The 19,366-nt window shown below is 48.9% G+C and overlaps 1 protein-coding gene across 2 annotated transcripts in view; it reads left to right on the top strand.

Moving 5' to 3' along the window:
- Positions 1-19,366, top strand: part of dip2ca (disco-interacting protein 2 homolog Ca) — a 98,396-nt gene that overhangs the window by 73,297 nt on the left and 5,733 nt on the right. Inside the window, exons 18-35 of one of the 2 annotated variants that reach the window (XM_062521897.1) lie at positions 1,142-1,281; positions 1,854-1,990; positions 2,459-2,667; positions 3,453-3,567; positions 4,487-4,688; positions 5,503-5,612; positions 8,427-8,507; positions 8,752-8,875; positions 9,370-9,491; positions 9,993-10,104; positions 10,348-10,457; positions 11,616-11,746; positions 13,087-13,255; positions 14,861-15,031; positions 16,065-16,094; positions 18,489-18,550; positions 19,062-19,119; positions 19,211-19,285. In XM_062521897.1, the coding sequence (XP_062377881.1) occupies positions 1,142-1,281; positions 1,854-1,990; positions 2,459-2,667; positions 3,453-3,567; positions 4,487-4,688; positions 5,503-5,612; positions 8,427-8,507; positions 8,752-8,875; positions 9,370-9,491; positions 9,993-10,104; positions 10,348-10,457; positions 11,616-11,746; positions 13,087-13,255; positions 14,861-15,031; positions 16,065-16,094; positions 18,489-18,550; positions 19,062-19,119; positions 19,211-19,285 (2,158 nt within the window). The remainder of the gene's footprint in view (positions 1-1,141; positions 1,282-1,853; positions 1,991-2,458; positions 2,668-3,452; positions 3,568-4,486; positions 4,689-5,502; positions 5,613-8,426; positions 8,508-8,751; positions 8,876-9,369; positions 9,492-9,992; positions 10,105-10,347; positions 10,458-11,615; positions 11,747-13,086; positions 13,256-14,860; positions 15,032-16,064; positions 16,095-18,488; positions 18,551-19,061; positions 19,120-19,210; positions 19,286-19,366) is intronic. The other variant, XM_062521898.1, reaches the window with a different exon arrangement.

Raw genomic sequence — 19,366 nt, 5'->3', positions numbered from 1 at the left:
CCTCCCTCACTGATGTGTCATCTCGATAGAGCTGTTTTTAGGCGTTCGATATTTATCAGACGCAGGTAGGCGGACAGCGGCTCGGAGATAAAAAAGCGCTCCGTGGAAGAAATAAAAAATGAAATATGACTCAAAAGGTTAGCGCTTAACGGAACACCGTGTATCCACTCGCTTTTTAGCCCCCAGAAAGCCTTTTACAAGAAAATAATATTTTCTTATGCCGGTTCTATAATTACACGTCTCCATAGGCCTGACGTATCTTCAGCGCGACCATATCAAACGCATGTGCGTGGAGTGTGGCGTCTGGTTCTCATTCCGCTGGATTAGTCCTGTCTCGCTCTCCCTGCCCAGTCTTTTATAAGTCCCATACTTTTCTCTCTTTTCTTTTTCCCTTTTCTCCCCCCCCCACTTCTTTTTTTCTTTCTGCTCTACTCTTGCGAGACGTCACCCCGCCTTTTATGTATTTGTGCACACAAACGAAGCCGGACCCAAAAAAAATAATTAGAAGATGCTCCGGTTCTCGACGTGCCTGCCAATATGGAGGCCCTCGTGGCACGGAACAGGAGAACCGAGACCCAGAATGTCTTTGCCAACAATAAAAGCGGCGAAATGCTGTTTCTGTCATCATCAGCGATGACATCATTTCACTTTATATCTGAGAATGTAGCAAATAGGCGGTTTATGGTCCCTTCGCTGGCGCACACTCATGAGTTCACACTGGAAACCTAAGTTGTATTAAATTGTTTGGAAGGCAGCGCTGATTTTGAAATGCGCTCAGTTCAGCGTGTTGTGCCTTTTATCTCGCTCTTGCCCCCTTCTCGATGCCTCTCTCAAACTTTTCCGCTCTCGCTCTCTTTTTCTTTACGCTGAACTTAATGCACACCAGGTTGTGACACACAGACACAAAAAAAAAAAACCAGACACACGCCCTTACCCTGGCACTCACAAACGCACACACACACACACTCACATTCACACACACACACATATGCCCAAGCTCGCAGAGTTCAACATGTGTTGACGTGGTTTGTTGATGTGGTTGGAACGTCTGTGAAGTCGCCTGGAGGCTGCCTGCAGTGCTCATTTCTTGAGTGACTGGTTCCAATCGATGGCGTCCTTTCTTGTCTTTCTGGTCGGGCAGGCCCACGGATGACAGCAGCCAGCCCCCGGGCCGAGGGGTCCTGTCCATGAACGGGCTGAGCCACGGCGTGATCCGCGTGGACTCGGAGGAGCGCCTGTCCGTCCTCACCGTCCAGGACGTGGGCACCGTGATGCCAGGAGGTCAGGCCACTGTTTATACACACACACACACAGTAACGTAAACGCCTACTCGAAAACAAACACACACACACGAACAGGTGCAGGTTCAGAACGAGTACGTACACATGCACAACATGCCATAGACTGCCCACGCTGCCCTCAGTGCTAAATACAGACACAGAAATAGAAAAACCTCACATGCATGGACATACAGTACAAACAAACACACACACTCTCTCTCTCTCTCACACACACACACACACACACACACACATGCATACACACAAATAGCCTGGCACAACCACACTTTGGGAGATGCAGTCATACAGTCAAAGAAATTGTACACACCCTTTGGTGTAAGCTGTGTTCAGTCATGTACTGTAATAGTGCAGTACTCAACACTCCCACCCATAAAACAGGTCATTTATTTCAGAGCAAATTCACTACTCTCCTCAAATGAGAAATACTTAATGTATGCATAGATGTTTATATAATGCTGTATGTGCGTTCACTTATTCATGTGTGTGCGAGCGTTAATGTGTGTGTGCACAAGTAACAGCATACTAATAGTGACGTGTGTGACTGTGCCGCAGCTATGATGTGTGTGGTGAAGCCCGAGGGAGTTCCTCAGCTGTGTCGAACGGACGAGATCGGGGAGATTTGCGTGTGCTCCATCGCCACGGGAACCTCCTACTACGGCCTCTCTGGCATGACGAAGAACACGTTTGAGGTGCGGGGCGATGTTGATGTCCTATTGCTTGCCTCGCACACACACACACACACACACACACACACACGCACACTCACACACACAGGCATATCCAACACAAACGCACGCTATGTCAAGCTTAAGTGGCTTCCCAGAGTTCACAGTGCCACAGGCCCTCATGCGGCACCGCCAGAAAAATGTTCCTTTTTTAGAGGCTGCCATTAGATTGCTCAAATTAATCTAGCGTGATTCTTCAAGACATACCATTGGTTTCAAAACAATCGTTTTTGTTTTTACTTGTAGCTGTAGCTACTTGCCAAATAGATATAAATAGAAATCAGATTAAATGTATAGAAATGAAGGAATCTATGGAAATATGTATCGTGTATATATACAAATCAGATGATGATAAGGTCTTAACCTACACAGATCCATGGCCTTGCTCTCCTCACGACTCCTCCTCTTCCTCCTCCTCCACCTCCTCTGCAGGTGTTCCCCATGAGTGGCACGGGCGCCCCCGTCAGCGAGTACCCGTTCACCCGCACCGGCCTGCTGGGCTTCGTGGGGCCCGGCGGCCTGGTCTTCATCGCCGGCAAGATGGACGGCCTGATGGTGGTGAGCACGCGCCGCCACAACGCCGACGACATCGTCGCCACGGCGCTGGCGGTGGAGCCCATGAAGTTCGTCTACAGGGGCAGGTAACGGAGCCGGCGCCGCGCTGACCCGGGGTCAGCCTTGTTTAACTGTAACCGCGGCGCGCTGTTGATACACAAATCTATTTCAAAACAGCGAAAGGATGCTGTAGTAGCGCGCCGAGGCTCAGAGGTTAATAGTCTAGCAGCAGAGGTTGCATTAGCAAAAGCTTAATTAGTTTTTTAAATTACTTTTCAGGAGCGAGCCTTCATGCAATATGATATCCATTATTTATCATTATCTGAAAGGCCAAAGCTGTTTCATGAACAGGAATTTCACCTCGAGTGTGTTCATAATGCGAATGCAGCCCCCTTTTTTTCCGTCTAGCCCAGGCCATTGGTCCCACGAGGTACAGTGTTATTGACTAAGTCATTAGCTAGCCGCAGTCATAGTCCAGATGCTACAGCAAGCACTAACTGTCTGGGTGATCATTAGATAATTAACATGCTGGCCTGACGCAGCACGGGCGGACTGGTCAAGAGAGTTCAAGCGCAGCCCGTTGCCTTGGCACAGTCGGACAGCGCACACCCTGGTTGGGTGAATGAGGAGGTAATTATGGGAAATGTAGTATGTCCACCACGCATGAACGGATGCCGTCTAAGAGGAAGTGCAGACATGAAAGGTGTGAAAGCAAGAATAGACGCAGTATGCAGGTTCAGTAGAGGTTTAGGCATATTTTGATTTGTCTCTTTTCTGACTCTTTCTTCTTTATCTCTGTCCTTCGTTCCCTCTCCTCCTGTCTTTCTCTCTCTCCTTCCCCCTCTCTCTCTCTGTCCGTGCGGCCCTACAGGATAGCGGTGTTCTCGGTGACCGTGCTGCACGATGAGAGGATTGTAGTGGTGGCTGAGCAGAGGCCAGATTCCACAGAGGAGGACAGCTTCCAGTGGATGAGCCGTGTGCTGCAGGTACACACACACACACACACACACACACACACACACACACACCACTGCCACACTACCAGCACTATCTCAGCATCCCCGTTTGAGCCTAGTTGCTATTTATATTTACAGAGATGGCCCCTCTCTTGGCACACACAGCCCCCCCTCCCTATTCATCACGGCCTCTTTCTGTGTTGTTCTATCTCTCTCTCTCTCTCTCACTCTCTCTATCCCTCTCTTCTCTGTTAGACAGGCGCAACACTCAGCACTGCGTAAATTCCCCTTTGCAGATTCAATTAGCGGACAGGCTACGGGTGACCTGCCCCGGTTTTGGGATCAGCATTTTTTTTTTTTTTTTTTTTTTCCCATAAGCAGTCCAAGCAGGATTTTAAAAATAAACCGCCACGCCAGGAAAGCACAGGCCCTGGTGTTTTCTCCCCGCTCCATATGGTTTGACTTAGCTGTGGAGTTGTAGGTCATTAATCTTGTAAATGTGATTGTACCCCCCACCCCACCCCACCCCACGCCACCCCTCCGCTCAGAAAGTGATGCATGCAATGCTTGCTCTAAAGGTCACTGCCTACACCTAGCCCCCTGCGTTCTCACAAGTTTGGAGCCTAAACGCTCCTGTGTACCGCTCTCATTATTTCACTTTGGTCATCTTTCTTTCTCCTCTGTTCCCTTGCTTTTTGTCTCCCTCTCTCTCTCTCTCTCTCTCTCTCTCTCTCTCTCTCTCTTGTTCCCTTGCTTTTTGTCTCCCTCTCTCTCTCTCTCTCTCGTTCCCTCTCTACTCTCTCTCCTTCTCTCTGTCTCTTTCTCTCTCTCTCTCTCTCTCTCGTTCTCTCTTTTCTTTCATTCTCTCTCTCTCCCTCTCTCTTTGTCTCTCTCTCAATCTCTCTCTCTCTCTCTCTCTCTCTCTGTGGTTGGTGGGCCTCTCCTGCAGGCCATCGACAGCATCCACGGCGTGGGGGTGTTCTGCCTGGCCCTGGTGCCGGCCAACACGCTGCCCAAGACGCCGCTGGGGGGCATCCACCTGTCGGAGACCAAGCAGCTCTTCCTGGAGGGCTCGCTGCACCCCTGCAACGTGCTCATGTGCCCCCACACCTGCGTCACCAACCTCCCCAAGCCCCGGCAAAAACAGCCAGGTACAGTACATGCTGTGTGATAAGCTTTCGACTCCATGCAAGTGTGTATGTGGTCGTGTGTGGTCATATTGTTGCATGTTTAGCTCTATGTGACTTCTTGAGTGGATGAAGAAGTGTCTGCATTTATGTCCGACAGTTTGTGTGCATGTGTTTTTTTTTTTTTTAACCTCTCAGTATTTGTGATTATGTCCCTCAGAGTCGTTGACCTTTGCTTATATTCTATTTCTCACCGTTGTGAGTGTTTGCGTGCCGTTTTTACGGCTCTTATGAGGCCGCAGTATTTATAGCCAGACTCGGGTACTTCAGATCCATAGTCACTGAAGTGCGTCGAGACACACATTGCATTGTGGAGCTGTCTCGTGTGATTTTGCGGAAAAACCGACAAGTCGGTTATAAGTGGGCGGCACTAAGTGGCATGAGCGTAAAGATGTAACAGGTTTTTCTGAGCCACTTGTGCACATTTAATTTAATTATGCTCCATTTTCCCCAACTATAAACACCAAGCTAAAACCTCACACAGGCCCCAGCCAAACCTTAGTCTATTCCACTTGCTGTACAAAAATGCAGCGGACCTGTGTGGTTTGGATGTTTGTGAGAGGGGTGGATGTCTGCGTTTTGTGCGAGTGACTTTGTGTTTGCTGACTTTGTGTAGTTTATTGTGAAATGGTGTTAGTACACATTTGCGCATGGTCTGTCTGTGTGCATGTCATTAAAATTATGAATAGTTGTTTACCTCTGTTTGTCTGTGTGCGTGTGCATGTGTGTGTGTGTATGTGTGCGTGTGTGTGTGTCTGTGTGTGCGTGTTTTCTGCAGAGATCGGACCTGCCTCTGTGATGGTGGGGAACCTGGTGTCGGGGAAGCGCATCGCTCAGGCCAGCGGCAGAGACCTTGGTCAAATCGAAGACAATGATCAGGCAAGGAAGGTGTGTGTGTGGCACCTCGGGGGCCCTGATTTTCATTCATCCATCTCAGCCTACCGCAATCCATCCATCTCTCCATCCATCCATCCGTCCGCCCATCCATCCATCCATCCATCCATCACGTCCCATTAGAGCATAATAACCCAAAGAAGTCGCGCCGCTTTGGGGTCGTGGGAAGTAGACGTTCTTCCCCCCACGTAATTCGATTCCACGGTCACGCTTTTGTCTCGGATGGATGGCGTATTTCTGGGGTTGTTTGTGTCATGCTCGGCTTTTTGTTTTGGGCTTCCCTTAAAAAGCTCAGAACTGATTACGGAGACGAGACTCCTCATTATTGTTCGAGGGGCTTTGTTTCTTTCTCCTCCAGTATGACAGAATCAGGTGGAGGTTTTTAATCCCCCCCACACCCTCCCTCCTCCTCCTTCCTGCTCCTCTGCTGTATCCAGGAGACAGAGCCATAGCGGGAGAGCGCTCGTGATTCAAATGTCAGCTCTGGAAGAACGCAAGACGGCCTCATTAGCCTGATCCTCGCTAGCGTATTAATCTTGGCGATCAATAGCTGTCATGACCAGAGACTGCAGAGCGGGCAGTGCGGAGGCCAGAGGCAGGTAGCTGAGGCCCCCCTAGTTCGCCTGCGAGTAGTCAAGCATGGCCGGGGAGATGGAGACCGTGAGGCTTTAATGTTTTATCCGCGGGTCCTTTTCAAAGATGGTTGGAGGGTTGGACTCTGAGGTAATGCCATTTGGGAGCTTGGCTTCGGATCACGGCGTCTGATATTAATCCCTTCAAAAACTTTTTTCAGTCACAGAAGAAAACAAGTGTGGCCCACCCTGTCACCTTCTTGTAAAATGACAAAAACTTTTCAAACTTTGTCAAGCGGCGCTGACGTTTGATGGAAACTGCCCTCCCTCCCTCTCTCCTCGTCAATCGTCCAGAACTCACACATCAGAGTAATTACTCTGTACAGATGTCTGTTTCTGCGTTGTTGGGTTTTGGGGATGGCTGGCGCGTCGGGTTGTCGAGTTTGTTTATTTATTTATTTGGCGTCCACCGCTGTCAGTCATGACAACTTTGCCCATGACAGAATTCATTACTCTGTCCTCTCAGGCTGAAAGTTGCCATCCATTACCATTTCAGGTTGCTGTGTGTGTGTGTGTGTGTGTGTGTGTGTGTGTGTGTGTGTGTGTGTGTGTGTGTGTGTGTGTGTGTGTGTGTGTGTGTGTGTGTGTGTGTGTGTGTGTGTGTGTGTGTGTGTGTGTGTGTGTGTGTGTGTGTGTGTGTGTGTGTGTGTGTGTGTGTGTGTGTGTGCATGTGTGTCATGCCAGTACAACACAATGGCATAGCCTAAAGGCAGAGAGAGAGAGAGAGAGAGAAAGAGGGAGAGAGAGAGTGTCCTTCTACATCCACACCTTTGCCCGCTGTGTCGGATCAGAGCTCTGGCTGTCTGAGGCTGATGCGGTGCACTGGTGCATGCATGTGGCGCTGCCACCCTCTCCAAGCCACTCCTCGGGAATAACTGCACCCGCCACCGCCTCTCCACCCGCCACCTCCATCTCTCTCCCTCCTCCCCCTGCCCGCACGACGAGCATGCCTCTTCTCACGTCTCCTCTCTCTCCATCTCCCTCACTCATTCCCGTCTTCATTTGGCATGACTCAGCTGTCTTGACAGCATCCTTCGTGTGCGTGTGTGCGTGTGTGTATGTGTGCCTGTGTGTGTGCCTGTGTGTGTGTGTGTGTGTGCGTGCGCACTCTCTCTCTTGCGTGAGCAGTGGTATGATTTGGACGATAAGGTCTGCTCCATCCTCCCGCCTGCTCTTTTAAAATCACTGCTATGATTCCTGCGCTCATCCGCAGCCTTTCATCCATCCATCCATCCATCCGTCTCTCTATCCGTCTCTCTATCTATCTATCTATCTATTGCTCCATCCATGCTCAGCCATTCATGAAAATCAGGCCCTCTGTGTGAGTGGGAACGCTGCTGCTGCTACTACTACTACTGCTACTGCTGCTACTGCTGGTGATGCTATATAGATGATGATTGTTTAGCCTCTTCCTCCAGGGGAGGTGTCAGCACAATGACCGAATACGTTTTCCAGGCAGAGCTACGATGACCGATATCTCGTAATATTCCCAGAGACGGAATTTTTGCAAAGGCGCACCGTGGTTACCTGTAGCGCTCTGTTCTCTTTAGCCCAGCAAATGGTGCTGATGAAAGACAGATGGCGGAATCCTCTGAATGTTTGCGTGCTGATCTTGGACGCACGCCAGTGGGGAATTGATATGCCTCTTTGCTAATCACTCTGCATGTCAGCTTAAAGAAATAATGCACAGTTTACGAGTTTACACAGACAAATGTAATCGACGGCTCTGCTGAAATTTGTGGCTTCGTGGGTTGGCACTCATGAATTCTGGAGCTCTGCACAAGTGTTCAGGTGTCTGATGAATTTCTGTCTTCTATTTGCTATGTGGTGAATACCTGGTAATGTTTCCATAATAACTTAACAGCAGAGTGATTTCGTCCATATTATAAACCCAAAAAAACTATTACCGTTATGGTCTGACATTTAAGCAATGCTGTCACCCCAGTAATTGAACAATGCCGTGTTTCGTATGCTTTCAATCTGGACGACTAATAATACTTTGCACCTGCTGTGTATTTTATTTTCCTTTGCTCAGTACTAGAGTTCCTTCCGTCTGATGGCTTCCTCTGCAGATTCATTCTGCACAGGATGCAGAGTTCAGGCTGCAGACTGCCTTGTTCACAGTTCCTTAATAATTGAATGGGAGATTTTCTTTGTCCCCGTTGTGCACCTGTAGTTCCTCTTCCTGTCGGAGGTGTTGCAGTGGAGAGCGCAGACCACTCCTGACCATGTCCTCTTCACTCTGCTCAGCTCCAGGGTAAACAGCAGCGACTGTCGCGCTCATCACACACTCACACACACACACACACACACACACACACACACACACACACACACACACACACACACACACGTGCACGCACACTCCAAAGCACCAGCCACTGTCGCAGTTGGGTTGGGGCTGTCATGTATCACATGTATCAAGTTCTCTCTCTCTCTCTGTCTCTCTCTCTCTGTCTCCCTGTGTGTGTGTGTGTGTGTGTGTGCGTGTGGTTCTGCAGGGGGCTATCTTGAGCTCGCTGACCTGTGTGCAGCTGCACAAGCGGGCGGAGAAGATCGCGGCCATGCTCATGGAGCGAGGACACCTGCAGGACGGAGATCACGTGGCGCTGGTCTACCCACCTGGTACGTCACCGCCTCCGCCTCCCCCATCCGCCTGCCCAACACTCTCTCTCTTCTCTCTCTCTCTCTCTCTCTCTCTCTCTCTCTCTCTCTCTCTCTCTCTCTCTCTCTCTCTCTTTCTCTCACTCTCTCTGTCTATCTCTATCTCTATCTTTATAGTCTCTCTGTCTATCTTTATCACTATCTCTTTCTCTCTCTATCTCTCTCTATCTCTATCTCTCTCTCTCTCTCTCTCTCTATCTCTCTCTCTCTCTCTGGATCGTCTCAGACCAGCCTGGTTCTCCCCAACTGTCTGGGATCCCACACAAATGGAAGACCAGTGTTTTAATGTGAAAATAGCCACTTGATGTCTTCATGTTAAAATAAGCGGCTCGAGGTGACGGGTCAAGAGTGGACGAAATTGTCCTGTCCTTGCTGAGTTAATTACATTATCTTGTTGCCCTACTTCTCTCTTATTGTTGCACTTTTGACTCTCTGACCTGTCCGTGCCCCCGCAGGCATCGACCTGATTGCGGCCTTCTACGGATGCCTGTATGCCGGCTGCGTGCCCATCACGGTCAGGCCACCACACCCCCAGAACATCGCCACCACCCTGCCCACTGTGAAGATGATTGTGGAGGTGAGCTTGGATGGTTCATTCTGCACAGGATGCAGAGTTCAAGCTGCAGACTGCCTTGTTCACAGTTCCTTAATAATTGAATGGGAGATTTTCTTTGTTTCTTTGTTCTTTGTCCCCGTAGTGCACCTGTAGAGCTGTGAATGTAACGGAATAAGCTAACTGTGAGAGAAAAGATCGGAAAGAATCCATACTGTCATTTCCTGTGTGTTAGCGGCATTGTGTATAAGGTGCAGGATAGAGTTTTATGCAAGTTAAAAGAAACAGAACTACTGTATATCAATACCATATTAACTGCCCCCATGTTAACATCATAACTGAATAAATTTTGCGAAATCAATTTGTATAAGCCGAGGCTAATATTTGAGAAATGACGGTAGCCTAGATAAGAAGCAAGGCAAATGAGGGTCTTTTGTCATAACTGTGGTTGCCATGACTCTAAACCTACTGTATTATCATATGCAGTACAATAATGTACGTGTGCACGCATGTCTATGTGAGCAGGTGAGCCGATCGTCCTGCGTGATGACCTCAGTCGTGATTTCCAAGTTGCTGAAGTCTAAAGAGGCGTCCGCTGCGGTGGACGTCAGGACGTGGCCTCCCGTCCTCGAAACAGGTGACCACGAGCACCAACACACACGCACTCGGAGCACACTCCGTCTCCAGACTCGACGAGTCCACCGCGCACACTAATTACGATAGATAATTAATTTGATTTGATCTGATTTGAACTAATCAAGGCTTTAAGAAGGATTCCTCACTCTGTCTTTATCCTCCCCATTTGCGTTTTAATGCCTTGTTAATCACCAACACTCACATCCTCTCCTGCGCGCTGTCTCCTCTCTCCTCACACCTTCAGATGATCTGCCAAAGAAGAAGCCCCCTCAGCTGTACAAGCCCTCCAATCCCGACACGCTGGCCTACCTGGACTTCAGTGTGTCCACCACAGGGATGCTAGCAGGAGTAAAGGTGAGCTGGGGGTTCAGCAAAGAAGTGTGTGTCTCTGTCTGTGTCTGTGTCTGTGTCTGTGTCTGTGTCTGTGTCTGTGTTTGTGTTTGTGTTTCTGTGTGTGTGTGTATGTGTGAGAGAGAGAATACAGTATGAATAAAAGCATAGTGTGTGTGTGTGTGTGTCTGTCTGTCTGTCTGTCTGTCTGTCTGTCTGTCTGTCTGTCTGTCTGTCTGTGTCTGTGTCTGTGTCTGTGTCTGTGTCTGTGTTTCTGTTTGTGTTTGTGTGTGTGTGTGTGTGTGTGTGTGTGAGAGAGAGAGAGAGAGAGTATATGAACAAGAGTAAAAGCATAGTGTGTGTGTGTGTGTGTCAGATGGAAGACGCTCAGAGTAGTTTTGGCCTCCCAGCCCCGTACGCTGTTGTTCTCCTCTGGGCCGTCTGTTTAGGGATCAATGAGGGCCTCTCTGAATCATCCGCCACCTTCCTCCGCAAACGCCGCCAGCTTTAGCACTAAAAGGCTTTAAAAAGCCCTCGCCCACTCAAGACACCTCGCCGTGGTTAGCGGGCAGGATATCTGCTATCAGGTGTCAAAGGAGCAGGAGACTGTTTTATATTTCACGGCCATTATAATCCCTCTTTGGTGGGAGAGTGCTTGAATAGCCCTGGCCTGGTTTTTGCTGCTGCAGTGGGTGAATTAGCTATCCACAGGGGGAGTGGTGTAATTGCGCAACCCCGGTGTCCCTCCTAAAACAGGGAGCTTTTATTGTCTCGTAAAACCAGCTTCTGTCCTCTGTTCTCCGGCCCTCTTGGCAAATTCTGGTCCTCTGAGCTCCCTACATGTCCCCCAAATTGAATATGTTTCAAACAAATTGGCCAATTTTTACTAGACATTTACATAGTTATCCTGTTTGCCTACACAATAGCCCCTAAGTGGATTTGGAGAATAGTTCAGGACCTGCACAGACACAGGAGCACTTGTACAAAAACAACACACACAAGTGTGTTGTGTGTTGTCTGGGTCCACCAAAGTTTTATTTATACGACTTCTGACCTTCAGTTTCTCTATTTCCAACTCCAAAACTCCTCACTTCATTCTTGCTGTTCTTTCTTCCCTTCCTTCCATCTTTATATCAATCTCTCCTCTCTTCTATTCCTCTCTCTCTCCCTCTCCCTTTCCAGATGTCTCACAGTGCCACCAGTGCCTTCTGCCGCTCAATCAAGCTCCAGTGTGAGCTCTACCCCTCGCGAGAAGTGGCCATCTGCCTGGACCCTTACTGCGGCCTGGGCTTCGTCCTCTGGTGCCTCTGCAGGTCAGTGTCCACGCTCGGCTCCCAGAGCTCACCACCGACCACACCTGGTTCAGCACAGCCAGAGTCCGCAATCTGGACATTCCCCTTACAGTTATCTCTATCTTATTATACGGCTCTTCACAACGCAAAGAGTTGATTCTCCATTGACTTGAGTGGGATTTTCCAAAGTTCTACCGGTCATTATTTTTGACTAGAGGAAAAATAACAAGTCTGTTCGCTTATTGCAATGGAATTTCATTTAAGCTAGTCAACTAGTAAGACGCCATGCAACACCTGATAATGTATAGAACGCTGGTCGTTATCGGGAAAATAAGTACCTTCAGGGCGAAACAAGACCCCTCAGCTTTGCGTCCGGGGTCCGGTTCGCCCTGTCGGTGCTTATTTTCCCGATAATGACCAGCGTTCTATACATTATCCCTTACATACTGTATCTATTTGTGTTTTGTATGTATGGAGTCTGAGGGTTTTACTCACCAAAAGGCAAGTTGCCCACAAGCAGATTTACCTCTGTAGGTCGGTCTCCAATCTCGGCACTCGCCACTGACCACACGTCCTCATTCAGAGCAGCTGGAGTCAGCAATCTGATGTAGACAGTCCTCCCCCTATACAGTTATCCATGTCATGTCACAGTGTGTGGGGCTGCATTTTTGTATGGTACAGTATGTATGGAGCCTGAGGGTTTAGTCACTGAATGTCAAATTGCCCACAAGTAGCTTTCCTTAAAGACCTATGTCAGCAGAATAGCAGTGCTGGGCTTTACATGTGACAGCAAAATGACATGGTTCCTCAAGAGTGCAGGAAAAGAAGTTCAGTTGATGCCTGCTTGCTTTCGAAACATTTTGGACATCTAAAGTAAGCAGCTAGACGGCGGAGCATTTGGCCAGTTGAAGAGCCTCTTTGCCCTTTGAAAGTGCAGTGAAGGGCTAGAAAATAGACATGCAAGGCTGAGACGTCCTCTGCTGTCATTGATCCTGCTGATCTGACGATCTAGCCGGTGTGACAAGTGGGAAATCAATGATAAGTCTTTTACGTCCGAGTAGTCCTATTAACCAATTTGTGAAGAAGGGCCTCTTTGGTCAATCCTCTTTATGTGCCGTGCTTCTGGGCCTCATCTCATCTAAAGTGCCCGCTCTCTGACCAGCTTCATTCAGACACACACACACACACACACACACACACATCTCAACACACATTCACATGCAGAAACACAAATGCACTGACACATGTATGCTTCATCCTCTCTCCTCTCTCTCTCTCTCCCTCCCTTCATCCCTCTCTCCCTCTCTCTCCCTCCCTCCCTCTACCTCTCTCTCTCTCTCTCTCTGTTGGCGCGTGTGCAGTGTGTACTCAGGGCACCAGTCCATCCTGATCCCCCCCTCGGAGCTGGAGGTGAACCCCGCCCTGTGGCTGCTGGCCGTCAGTCAGTTCCGCGTCAGGGACACCTTCTGCTCCTACTCTGTCATGGAGCTCTGCACCAAGGGCCTGGGCCTGCAGACCGAGTCCCTTAAGGTAGCATATGCAAACATGCACACACACACACCAACCCACACACACACACATACACACACATGCATACACTCATACACACACACAAATATGCAAATATGCACACACACACACACACACACACACACACACACACACACACACACACACATACACACAAATACGCACACACATATACACATACACACACACAAATACGCACACACATGCACAAACACATACACATATACGCATACACACACACAAATACGCACACACATGCACACACACATACACATACACATACACATACACATACACATACACATACACATACACATACACATACACATACACATACACATACACACACACACACACACACATGCATGCAAAAACAGACACTGACACATAAGCATATGCACAGATTTTCATTAGTTTACAGTGGTGTACAGTATGTCTAAGCGTAGGCGTACACAGTGACCTATGTAACTACTCAAAGCTATTAATCGGTTCATAAAATGGCAATTTTCAGTTGTACAGTGTGCAATTGGTTATCAAATCTCACATCGTTAAATGCCTGGACACTCAGCACCTTTAGAACACCTTTATGCTCCTCTGCACACACACACACACACACACATAGCTAAAGTCTTCAGACAGTGCCAGTGGTTTCTGCTGACAGGCCTGCAGTGCCTTTGCTGGTGTGCGTCTGGCTGTGGAGACAGAGGGAGAGCTGAGAGTGCGTAACGAGTGGCCCGTGCTGCGGGAGAAAGGCCGAGCGTGCCTCCTGGCGAGACAGCCTTGTAAAAATGTGTTTTATTTACTTTCATTCAGTTTGTTCACATCGCCATAGTTACTAATGGCAGGCTATTGAGCCGAGTGCAGTTTATTACCATAGAGCCAATCGATGGAGAGGAGAGGAAGACACCCCCAAACTGTATTAATTCTGCCACTTTTTAGTGTGCAGCGGGGGGATATTATTGCATATTTTTGCCATTGTTTTTTTTTTTTTTTTTCAAAAGAATGCAAGGCAGAGCAGAGAGTTTTGATTATTTCTGCATTAGCTCAAATCTTCTATCCCTATAAATATTATCACAAACTTAAATATGATTAGAAAAGTAATGAAAAGATCCAAAGTATCGCACTCTCGCGCGCTCATTTCTGTATCAATAAACCCGCATCAGTTGCCTGAGCCTGAGCTAATTTAAGCCATGCTGTGATTCATACCAATTCATAAAAATGGAATTGGATAAGCTACACATGTGAAACCATACATCTCTGATCTTCTCTGGCATCCTGCTCCTCGTGCCTTTGGGAATTGTAGCTGAGTGCTAACCTCAAAACTCTGTCTATGGGTGCCTCTCATGCAGCGCTTATACGTCCTCCCTCGCTCCTCGATGCCTCGATCCTCACTGATCTACATAAGGAATGATGGGGGGAAACAATGGGATAGTCTATCCAGTGTTAGTTATAGATCAGTGGGAACGCCCCTCGAGGATCGAGCATCGAGGATCGAGGAGGCATGTTGAGAGGCACCCAGTCTTTCTGTCTGTCTACTAGCTAAGCGCTAACCCCAGCTCTCTGTCTGTCTGTCTGTCTGTCTGTCTGTCTCTCTGTCCCCAACAGGCGCGTGGCCTGGACCTGTCTCGAGTGCGCACGTGTGTGGTGGTGGCGGAGGAGCGGCCCAGGATAGCGCTCACCCAGTCCTTCTCCAAGCTCTTCAAAGACCTGGGCCTCCACCCACGCGCCGTCAGCACCTCCTTTGGCTGCAGGGTCAACCTGGCCATCTGTCTGCAGGTCAGCACTATGCTCTGTGTGTGTGTGTGTGTGTGTGTGTGTGTGTGTGTGTGTGTGTGTGTGAGTGTACAGTATGTGTGTGTGTGTGTGTGTGTGTGTATGTGTGTGTGTGTGTGTGTGTGTGTGTGTTTATTTATGCGTAAATATTCAATGTTGTGCTCGCATTACACATTGTGTTTTGTTGGACAATGTTACATGTACTTTCCTCATAGCATAGACTGAATCAGATTTGTTCCCTTGGAAGACATTTCCTCCGTTTCCTTGGTATTTTGAATATTCCTAACCTGGTTGCTCAGTTTGTCCCCGGGCTGCCGGAGAGACAGATTGGGATGTAATCTCTTGGCTAACATGGTTTGTACTTGTATGTGGGACTGGACGGATTACTGTATTCCGCCGTGGATTTCCCAGTTGCTAAATCGGGAATGTTTTGAGCTTTTAAGTTTTAGAGCCAGTGTGGGTATTTGGAGTTTAAGCAGGTGAACGGGACATAAAACCAGCACGCCTGTGACATTCTCTGTCAGGGTGAGGGAAGTACTACAGTCGCTACTGCTTCAGAAGTAACTGTTTTTGTTATTTGTTATTTATAGCGATGGATTACATTACTAGTAGGACATTGAGAAGGTGGCATACCGATAACTGTTTTCCAGCAGGTGATTTAAGTGATGTATTTTTAAACATGTTTAAGGAACAATAGAGGAAACAAACATCTCATTCCTGTTTGTTATTGTTTGACATCCGGTGACATTCCTTCTGTGATTCTTTGATTCATTGTGTTTTTTTTGTTTGCTTTTGTTTTTCCCCACCCTCATGCTGTCTTTCATGTTTCCTTTTTATATGTCATCTTCACCCCCTCACCCCTCCCTCTCCCTCCTCCTTCTCCTCCCTACTCTCTTTCCTCCATCCTCATCCACCCTCTCCTCTCTCCCAAATCTCTCCTCATCTCCTGCCTCTCCTTCTCTCCCTCCTTTCTTCCCCCTCCTCCTCCTCCTCCTCCTCCACCTCCTCCACCTCATCCCATCTCTTGCTGATGCAGCCTCACAGGCTGGGGAAGCTTGCTGATCAGGTAGGGAGGCCTCGCCCGTGTTCCCCAGCCAGCCGCCAGCTACGGGATGATGGGCGCTGACTAGCTTTGCTTCAGTCCTCCAGTGCAGGGGGAGGGGGGGGGGGGGGGCTTGTGGGAGCCTGATCCCTGTGGTGCATTGTGAGACGCATTCCTAGCGACTGGGGTTTAGCAGTGTTGGTGGTTTAAGTAGCCTTTGTTTTCCACCAAAGGGGATGTGGCTGCTGGACTAATCAACTCATAGACTAATGGACTAATAGAAGAACCTTGTTATCCCTGTTTTTCTGTCGGTAGTCTGCTTTAGTGTAGATCTACCCTCTTAAGGAAAATGTTCCTCTTCTCATGATTATTAGAAAATACATAGGCCCCAAATGTCCCATCTGGGCTCTACTACATTCAGAAGAGTAGTTAGGCCCAACTTCAGTCCGTTCACTTTTCCTTAAGAGTGTAGCTTAGCCGTCTCCCAGTGGAAGGAGCCAGCTCTGCTCTACCTCCGCGATAACAGGTTCGTGACCTCGGTCATTACCCCAGCTGAGCTCCACACACTCGGCTCATAGAAGAGGGCTGGTGTTGTGTGACTCAGCAGACCAGGAGGTGGACGACTTAATCCCCTCTCAATCACCCAGCTCATTAAGACCCACACAAAGCGAATCAATCAGGGCGAGCCGCACAGCTCCAAAACAAATGATCCAGGCGCAAAGGTGTCGCGCGGACAACAACACCGCCCGCGTGTTCCCGTTGCCCCGTGCGACGCCCGCCGTCGTCGTCGTCGAGCCTGCTCCTTGGCCGGTCCCCGAGCCTCACCCAGAGCGCTCCCATTCCATCACCTCTCCTCGGGCGGTCGTTAATATCTTGGCGGTGTAGGCGGGAGTGTTGGAGCTGGGGACCAACACTCTGTGTGTGTGTGTGTGTGGGCTTTGATGGAGAGCCCTGGGTGAGGAGGAGTAGGGGCCGGAAGGCTCCTGCTGCGGCTGCTGCAGGTCTGGAGGAGGGGAGGGAGCTGGAGGGAGCCCTCTGCTGGCTGCTGCCCCCGCTGGGAGCCAAGGCCCCGACCTGGTGCTGCCCGGGCTGAGCCAGCGTCCACATCCGTGCTGCTTGTAGCTGGGTTAGCAGCGCTAGCTGGGCTGGGTGGATGGCGAAGCGCATGCAGGCTTCTGTGGTGGTGGAGGTGGGGGAGGGTGTGGTGAAGGTGTGGAGAGGTGGAGGGGGGCGGCTTTGTGATCGCTGGGTGGACGAATGCTAAATCAAGGACACTTCTGCAGTGTGCCGGAGGCGTCCGAACCTGATGATGTCAGTCATTTGGGAATCACCTGAATTGCTGCTTTGCTGGAAGTGACTTTGCCGTGACTCTTGGAGCTGAGTCACCAGTTCGGTGTGGAAATGCGTTTACAACGGTGTCATTAAACTGCGCTGCTTCACCGCCAACAATCACAAGCGTGACGAAAAGGCCCTCCAAGCCTGGAAATCTGGCAAAGCAGACAAAAGCTTTTGTATTTTTAATGAAGGAGGTGACTAAAACGTCTCCAACCCATGAGTGAAGTGCACTTCTCTCATCTCTGGAGCTGCCACTCAACATTTGTACTGCGCCACCAGCCAGACAACAGACATGACGGAAGTGCTCATCATTCTTGCGATTTGTGGACCGGGGAATGAGTCTCCTCTTCCTCTGACTTCACTGCCCTCTCACACACACAGTATTCCATCCTCCATTACACTGTTATATATTATACAGTATGTAGACGATGTTAGTCTATACTAGATATTTAGTGCATTATAGTGCTGTGTATTTTCCCCATGCTGGTTTCTGGCTTGTTCTACTGCTCTGGTGATTCGGTCTTGCTTTGTGATGATTCTGATTTGGCCATGATCAGTGGGCTTGGCCTTGATCCTGAGTTAAGCCCTCTTACTAATGACTACTACTGATTAGTGTATTGTTGTGGAAGGGCTGAAGCAATGCTGGGTAACATTTCACATGAATGTCTCCGAAGTGAGGAATTATTATGGCTGAGTTTGAAATGCCTGACACGGTAACCATGGAATTGAAGTAGGGGTACAGTACTCACAACAAAAGCCTGCTCTCGAGCTATTCGAGTGTCTAATAAATACTCGTGTTTGTCAGACTGCAGTTGCAAAGAATATGTCAGCATTTATTTGATGGAAAGGCAAAATCATAATGCTTGCTCATTGAATGTAAGGCATTGTAGTAGTGCATTATGTGGAAGGGGATATTCATAGGAAGTGATACCCAGCTTTTCTAAGAAATCAACATTTACAAGTCCAGGCTCTTTTGGGAATGCCAGCTGTGGTGCTCAAATGCTGAATCCCTGTGTGCCTGTAGAGCTCATTCATCACTGCAGGTAAATTAATGTGTGTCTCTATGCGGCTCTTGGTTTGTAGGGCACCTCAGGACCGGACCCGACTACTGTGTTTGTGGACATGCGAGCCCTGCGACACGACAGGTGCGTCTTGCCCCTTCACATGGCCACTCTGCGGAGGGATCATTCACTAACTACAGACTCACAAACTACCACCTCAGTGTAGAGATTTTTTGGAGCTTCATTCACTAACTACAGACTCACAAACTACCACCTCAGTGTAGAGATTTGTTGGAGCTTCATTCACTAACTGCAGATTCACAAACTACCACCTCAGTGTAGAGATTTTTTGGAGCATCATTCACTAACTACAGACTCACAAAGTACCACCTCAGTGTAGAGATTTGTTGGAGCTTCATTCACTATCTAACTGCAGACTCACACAGCATGGCCTTAGTGTAGGTATTGGTGGGGTGCTTTGTTTATCCTCTCATCCATCTGTGCATGACCCCTAGAGATATCAGTGGCAGTTTGAGCTCCCAGAACACATGGGCAGCTCTTACACTGGGTTAACGCTCTCTTTTTTCTCCGGGATGATGTCTTCGAAAGGAGCTTTTCACGATGCATATTTCATGATTTCTTCTCTCCCATCCAGAGTTCGACTTGTTGAGAGGGGATCACCTCACAGCTTACCGCTCATGGAATCCGGAAAGGTGAGTCATTTCATACAGAACTTTTCTGCCACCCAGAAAGTGTCACAGAGAGCTCAGAAATGAACGGGTCTTTTTTTTCCCCCCCACACAGATTCTGCCTGGCGTTCGGATCATCATTGCCAATCCTGAGACGAAGGGGCCTTTGGGTGACTCACACCTGGGGGAGGTGAGTCGGCGCTTACGTCTGACATCATAAAGACCCACACAGTCTCTTAGAAATGTTGGACTCATCGTGCAGGAGGTGTAA

The sequence above is a fragment of the Sardina pilchardus genome, chromosome 19 (assembly GCF_963854185.1).
Source record: "Sardina pilchardus chromosome 19, fSarPil1.1, whole genome shotgun sequence".
Lineage (NCBI taxonomy): Eukaryota > Metazoa > Chordata > Actinopteri > Clupeiformes > Clupeidae > Sardina > Sardina pilchardus.
The sequence above is the reverse complement of the archived record's forward strand: the minus strand, read 5'-3'. Positions and strand labels throughout refer to the sequence as shown.